The following is a 7,500-nucleotide window of genomic DNA, read 5'->3' on the forward strand; positions in this document are numbered from 1 at the left end:
AAAAGAGTCAGCCAAACAAATACTGGTATGTACATTACTGGCCATTCGAAATCTCCAAATTTCTCTTGGTGAAACCAACTCTAAGGATAACCAATTTTCCCTCGATATGTATTGTAAAGGGCAAAATGCACAAAATATTAATTTAGTTTAACCTCCAACATTGGGAGAAAAGGAAGCAAAAGGAAGCTGGCACAATCCCAGCTTATTCGAATCAATGAACAGACCACACTGCAAAAAATGCTTTTCTTACTTAGTATTTTTGTCTTGTTTCCAGTCCAAATATCTAAAACTTCTTAAATCAAGATGCATTTACTAGACAAGTAAAATGCCATAAGATATTGTGTCTTGTTTTCTGGGGAAATAATAAAAAATTAAGAGAGTTGTTGCTCAAAACAAGCAAAATGATCTGCCAATGGGGTCAGAAAAATAATCTTTGTTTCTGTTTTAATTAAGATTATTTTTCTGACCCCATTGGCAGATAATTTTGGTTGTTTTGAGCAACAACTCTCTTAATTTTGCCCAGAAAACAAGACATAATATCTTATGGCATTTTACTCATCAAGTAAATGCACCTGATTTAAGAAGTTTTAGATATTTGGACTGGAAACAAGACAAAAATACTAAGTAAGAAAAGCATTTTTTGCAGCATCCTCCAGAATCACAACGGGGAACAACAGATGACCTCCAGAGAGATTTCAGTGATTCAACCTCTCCAAGGTATCTGGTTTTCTCATTGGATCATTTGTGTTTAAAGTAGGTACAGTAACACTACTTGAGGAGGAACTAACCATTGGCTTTGCCAACACTTGTATGCTTGAAGCTTGAACTATATTTAAAATGGCACCATCTGGACTCAACAGCAGTTTACTAGGGCTGGGAAGCATGTTTTGACCTTGTAGTGGATGGGGTGAAAGAGCAGGTTTTCCGATTGTCCCAGGTCTGATAGGTGTCATTATCACTGAGTTCATATACGGAGGAACACTTGCAATAGGAGTGGCTGGACTGGCGTTGGTTGCACCACCGATTGGTGGAACCATTGCAACTGGAAGTTTCTGCATCCGTGATATTGTGCTGTTAATGGGTGGAACGGTTACTATTGGTGAATGATGTGCAATTGAAGTTTTTATTGGGGGTACCACTTGGTTTTGGGATGGTCTTCCTTGCAAGAGCATCGGAGAAGGTGTGCTTAGTAAACCTCCTTGAAGAGGAGAGGTTTCTTTTATACCTTGTGATGGTGTAACTGAGGTTTGAAAGATTGGAAGTCTCACAATGTCTGATGATACACCAGAGCGTAGAGCTTGTGAGAGACCAGACACACTCATTGGCGTTCTTGTGCTCAGTTGTTGATTGACTCGATCTGGAAGTCCAACTTTTGGTGAGGGTAGCCTGATTGGTGTTACCAATCTCATACCTTGCACAACTGAGGGAACGGTAATAGGGGTTGAAGTGTTTGGACCTTGAGGAACAGGGGAAGCAGAACTTAAGCCTTGCAATCCTCCAGGACAAGAGTTGATGAGCAGAACATGGCTCCCTGGTGCAAGGCCTTGAGAAGGTACAACAAATCTGGTGTTATTGATCAGGAGTTGAGTTCCAGGGGCAAGTGGGGCAGTGGTATTAATCACTATTTTCTCCTGGACACTCTTGGCGGTAGAGGTCGGAGGTCGTAGCCCAGAGGTCATGACCACTGGATTCAATGAACTCAATGCAAGAGGACTGGATACTCCAGAAGAAGAAGTTTTAACCAGTGAGCGTGAAGTGCAAAGGGATGTGATCATTGGTGTCTTGTCAGTGTTCACATCAACTGGTAACGTAGTGCGTTTGTTAATAAGGCTTCCTGAATAAGAGGAAGATATAGTCGGTTTACAGTGAAGAGCATTTAATGTTGAAATTGATGAAGGTACATCCGGTTTTACAACTGATAAAAGTGCGGAAGAAGCCATGTGGCCGGTGCCTAGCGTTGAAAACGTGAGCGTTTTCCCATCAACAGTCCCAGGTACTTTCAGAGAACTTTCTGACGGATTTCTGCTTGCAACCAAACATGTCTTTTGACCAATCTGAAGTCCACTTGAAGTCGACGTCGCAGGAACTCTGGAGACGATCACAGGTGTAGTTTTCCCAGAGGCTTCGGTTGCTGACGGCATGTTCTTGAGTATTCTTGACATTAACCCTGGGACACCGATGCTCTGGATGCTTGTACCAGAAGAAGTGCAGGATAAAGTTGTCCCCAACTTGGGAATGACCTTCATCGCTGGTGTACTAGTAGAGGATATGTTGACATCTGAAGATGACGCCTCTTTTGGAGCGGTAAGTGCTGAGTTACTTATAAACATGACTCTTGACCCTGGCAAAGAACAGGTTGCTGTAGTAGCGCTGACCTTTGATGCTGGCGAAGGGATATTCGGTGAAGGCGAGACGAGGAAGACCTTTTGGAAAGCAGTTCTGCTTCCCGGTAGAGGCCTCTTTTGTAGGGGTTTCGTTCCACATTCGGAGACTGTATTCTCCGGAAAGCCTTGGATGTCTTTAGCAGTTATACAGACGCTATGACTGTCTTGGCTCGTGGACAGGAGTGCGGATTTACCAGGGATTGATGTTTTGGCCAAATCATTGCTATTCTGATTCAGGGATGATTGATGGACAGTTCCGGGCACGAAGGTCGATGAGCCGACTCTCTTTGAGAGTGACTGAGGAGTGACTCCAAGTAAAGAATTAGCAGAAACGGTGGCCGAAACCGCTTTTGTAGTGGACGTGGAAGACTTCGACACGAGAAAGGCTTGGAGTTGTGGAGATATGGTAAAAACAGGACTTGGAGGCAATGCCCCCGTTCCACTCTCAGACGTCTGAACCTTTACCACCCCAGTGTTCCCTCCTCTGGTAGTGACAAGGATAGACTGCGAGTCTCTAATGCACACTGTCCGGAGCTCCTGCTTAGCGTCAGGTTTGGTCGGACTACTACTAGTTGATTTATTCACGGCCACCTTTGGCTCAGGAGTCTTTTTAGGCATGGCGGAACCTCCAGAAACGCTCTTTAAAGTCCTTAAATTGGGAGTAACTACAGCAGATGGTGTTCTGGCAGTGCTGGTGTCTTTTAATGGTGCCACTTGCTGAACAGGAACCCTGTTTTCCGGTATGGTGAAGCCCGAAGCGTTGGACAAGTACGTTGCGGTCTTAGGGAGCGATGCGGAGGCCTTATTCTCAGTGCTTTGAATCAGTAGATTTGAAGGCAGTATAACAACTTGTTGCATTGATTTTTGATCCAATATTGTCTGCGCAGAAGTGATTCCTTTCCTGAGAAGCCCAACGCCACCCGCCGTCTTGTACACCACCTGTTCAGTGCTTTCAGGTGTAGATGTTGTTTCAGGTTCAGTTGGCGAACAGGTAGTTGGTAATCGGACAGGCGGTTGAGCTACAGAAGTCTTGTTATTATCCCGCAGAATCTGAGCCATCACTGCAGCCTTAGGATGACTGATTAAGGTCACTTTGTTTCCAACACTCTTGGCCAGTAGTGCCTGGATGGGTTTGCAAGAACCCTGAAAGCTGCTCAAAGGCTGAGGCAACGCTAACACTCGAGGGATCCCTGTTGCTTGTTCCCTGGATGCAACTTCCACATTAACTTCAGATGTTAAAGAGCTCTCTGGGTCTATTTTGCCTCTTTTGCACAGGCTCGGTTCATCACTGATTGCACCGCTTTGGCGACGTCTTGAACTGCGTGTGAAGGGTCCAGAATCTGACGACTGCATGACAATTTCAGGTCTGTCAACTTGGCATCTTGATTCGTGATTTCCTAGATGATTTACACTCTCTGCAAAAAGAAAGCATAGATCAGTCCAAACAAATGTCCAGGGATCGTATAGATACTGTAAAATGAAATTCCAGGATTTTTCAAGCACTTCTTTTTTGGTTTTCAAGGACTACAATCAGAGATTGCACTTATCAAACAATATCTTTAGTATTTTTTTAAGGATTTTTAAAGCTCAAATTACAGATATAAGGTATTCAAAATGCAACATATTTAATAATATATTTTAAGTACAAAGTTTATAATGGCTATTATTGTTAAATAAATAATATTTTATATTATAATGTTGGCGTACTTCGTATGGAGAAAAGGTCTGATGGGGGTTTATCAGACGCGCTGCAGTGCTAATTTTGCCTGAAAAGATTGTATTTGTGTTTATTCTAATTTTTTTTATTTCATATATGTTGTATTTAAATAAGTCAAACACTTTTCAAGTACCTCTTTGTAAATATTGCTTGTTTTCAAGGGTTTTCCCGGACTTAAACTTCAAAAAGTCAAATTCAAGTACTTTAAGCACCTTGTACGAACCCTGAATATATCACATCTATATCACAAAGCAACAGTGTAATGAATGCATATAATGGAAAGTGAGCCACTTTCTTTGCATTGGCAAGAGTTCTGTTACATAAACAGGGTTCGTACAGACACTGTAAAATCCAAATCCAGGACTTTGAAGCACTACTTTTTTTTTTTTTTTTTTTTGCAATCAGAGATTGCATTTATCGATCAATATCCTTCTTTATTATAATTTAAATTCTAAAAAAGGTAAATAGATAAATAAAAATAAACTAATAAAACAAAATGGTACAAATAAAGTGCAATGACTCCGGTCACTTTAACCACTGAAAGGACACTATGACAAAGATATCGCTTTCCTTATTCAAACTGATTTATTCCTCATGAATATATGATTGAGCTGAAGAATAAAAGCTGTATCATATACTCGGATATTAATGAGCAATATCACACTCATAGCCATGAGAAATGCCTCTATATCTATATCAGATGGACTGCAGCTTTAATTTTGTGTGAAAACATTGTTTTATCAATAAAATTAAAAATAAATTCCCCATATATTGTCTTTCAATAATTCGAGCACTCTTCAAAAACTTCTTCATAAATATGGTTGTTTTTAAGGGTTTTCCAGGACCTACATTTCAAAAACTCAAATTCAAGCACTTTAAAGGAGTAAAACTGATGTCCCCAGAGTGTGTGTGTGAAGTTTTAGCTCAAAATACCCCACAGTAATTTTATATAGCATGTTAAAATTGTCACTTTTTGAGGGTGAGCAAAAATGCACCGTTTTTGTGTCTGTCTCTTTAAATGCAAATGAGTTGCTGCTCCCGGCGCAGGGGGCGGAGCTTCAAGAGCTTGTGTGTGTGAACTGAACATTTCAAAAACATTTAGCCTTTTCTGTTCAAACCGGAGTCAGACAAAGATGGAGAGACTCAAGAAGAAGAGACGACATGTAGAAGCAACAGGACATCTCTGAATGGTTAGTTGATTTGAATTTATGTTGCTGATGTGGAGTTAACTATCTTAGCATATTCTGTCATGATAATCTATAAATCGCGTTCCTGGGGGGCGGGGTTTATGTAAATTTATTTATGGTTTGTGCCGTTTGTTGTAGTCCTTAAAAAGTGATTTCTGTAAAATAAAATCTCTCCCTTTGCTTTGAACTCTGAGCGTCGTAACTTTATGCTCAAACAGCAACATTACACACTAACTGAAGTTAGAGAAGTCTACGCAGTGGTTAAATCGGCCTCTTCCTAATGCTCACCTGTTCCCTCAGAACCGTCCTTCAGAGCTCTGACGTCCCCCTCCGGCACTTCTCTCGGCGCCTCTGTGGAAAACGAGCCGTCTCTACACACGCCCGTCTCCGCCAGCTCCATCCGCTCCCTGATGAAGTTCTCATACTCGGGGTGTTTCTTGAAGTCGTCACACTCCTTTTTCAAGCGCGCTCTGTGGAGGACAAGGACAGGGGTGAATTCACAGAGCTCTGCTCCCAGGAAAACATCGCCTCGAGGAAGAGAGAACACGTGCAGTGAAGTGTGTCAGCCACTGCGCATTACAATGGAAATGCGAGTCAAAATCAACTCGCAGAAGAAAAACTAAAAATCAAAAACCAGAGTGAAATGCAGAAGCCTGAAACACCAGCGTCGAGATTCTCACACTGTAATAGCGGCTCAATATAATCGCACAGATTCAGAATTTCCCATCTATGTTCAGCATGAACGTGCGAGTCCATGTTGGCGGTGTAAGAGCACATTTCACTGTTCACACTGTGACTGATGTTTCCTGCAGACTGAGACTGAGATAAGAGGAGATGTTGACCTGTTCCTCTGGAAGGCCTTGACGAGTTTGGGTTCCCATGGCAACAGCTCGTTTAGCAGCCGGATTAGTGTGATGTGCAACTCCTTCACAGCGGCTCTTCTGTTCGGCCGTCGGTCCTGGAACACACACACACACACACACACACACGTTTACAAGTCTCTACAGTTGCTCTGTTGCTGTATTACACTCTGGGTTTGACAAATTCATATAATTTCACATTAAAAGTGTGTGTGTGAAAAAGTGTGAGAGAGTGTGTGAATGTGTGTGGGAGAGAGTGAGTTTGAGTGTGTGAGAGTGAGTTTGTGAGTATATGTGAGTGTGTGAGAGTATGTGTGTGTTTGTGTGTGTGCGTGAGAGAGTGATTGAGTATGTGTGTGTGTTTGTGAGTGAGTGTGTGAGTGATTATGTATGTGTGAGAGTGTGTGTGTGTGTGTGTGTGTGTGAGTGATTATGTATGTGTGAGAGTGTGTGAGAGAGTGATTGAGTATGTGTGAGTGTGTGTGTGAGTGATTATGTGTGAGAGTGTGTGTGTGTGTTTGTGAGTGTGTGTGTGAGTGATTATGTATGTGTGAGAGTGCGTGAGAGAGTGATTGAGTATGTGTGTGTGTGTGTGTGTGTGTGTGTGTGAGTGATTATGTATGTGTGAGAGTGTGTGTGTGTGTTTGTGAGTGATTATGTATGTGTGAGAGTGCGTGAGAGAGTGATTGAGTATGTGTGAGTGTGTGTGTGAGTGATTATGTATGTGTGAGAGTGTGTGTGTGTGTTTGTGAGTGTGTGTGTGAGTGATTATGTATGTGTGAGAGTGTGTGTGTGTGTTTGTGAGTGTGTGTGTGAGTGATTATGTATGTGTGAGAGTGCGTGAGAGAGTGATTGAGTATGTGTGTGTGTGTGTGTGAGTGATTATGTATGTGTGAGAGTGTGTGTGTGTGTTTGTGAGTGTGTGTGTGAGTGATTATGTATGTGTGAGAGTGTGTGTGTGTGTTTGTGTGTGAGTGATTATGTATGTGTGAGAGTGTGTGTGTGTGTTTGTGAGTGTGTGTGTGAGTGATTATGTATGTGTGAGAGTGTGTAAGAGCGTGTGTGTGTGCGTGAGAGAGTGATTGAGTATGTGTGTGTGTGTTTGTGAGTGTGTGTGTGAGTGATTATGTATGTGTGAGAGTGCGTGAGAGAGTGATTGAGTATGTGTGTGTGTGTGTGTGAGTGATTATGTATGTGTGAGAGTGTGTGTGTGTGTTTGTGAGTGTGTGTGTGAGTGATTATGTATGTGTGAGAGTGTGTGTGTGTGTTTGTGTGTGTGTGTGTGAGTGATTATGTATGTGTGAGAGTGTGTGTGTGTGTTTGTGAGTGTGTGTGTGAGTGATTATGTATGT

General features: G+C 42.1%; 1 protein-coding gene across 2 annotated transcripts in view; it reads right to left on the reverse strand.

Annotated features, from left to right (window-relative positions):
• The window catches only part of brd10 (bromodomain containing 10), a 21,735-nt gene that overhangs the window by 233 nt on the left and 14,002 nt on the right, over positions 1 to 7,500 (reverse strand). The window contains exons 8-11 of one of the 2 annotated variants that reach the window (XM_079846866.1): positions 6,131 to 6,246; positions 5,577 to 5,758; positions 807 to 3,799; positions 1 to 240 (exon numbers count right to left, since the gene is read on the reverse strand). The exon at positions 1 to 240 is cut by the window's left edge and continues 233 nt beyond it. In XM_079846866.1, the coding sequence (XP_079702992.1) occupies positions 148 to 240; positions 807 to 3,799; positions 5,577 to 5,758; positions 6,131 to 6,246 (3,384 nt within the window). In that variant the 3' untranslated portion in view covers positions 1 to 147. Of the gene's footprint in view, positions 241 to 497; positions 3,800 to 5,576; positions 5,759 to 6,130; positions 6,247 to 7,500 lie in introns of those variants that run through there. The other variant, XM_079846865.1, reaches the window with a different exon arrangement.

This window comes from Squalius cephalus (genome assembly GCF_949319135.1).
Source record: "Squalius cephalus genome assembly, chromosome: 17".
Taxonomy (NCBI): domain Eukaryota; kingdom Metazoa; phylum Chordata; class Actinopteri; order Cypriniformes; family Leuciscidae; genus Squalius; species Squalius cephalus.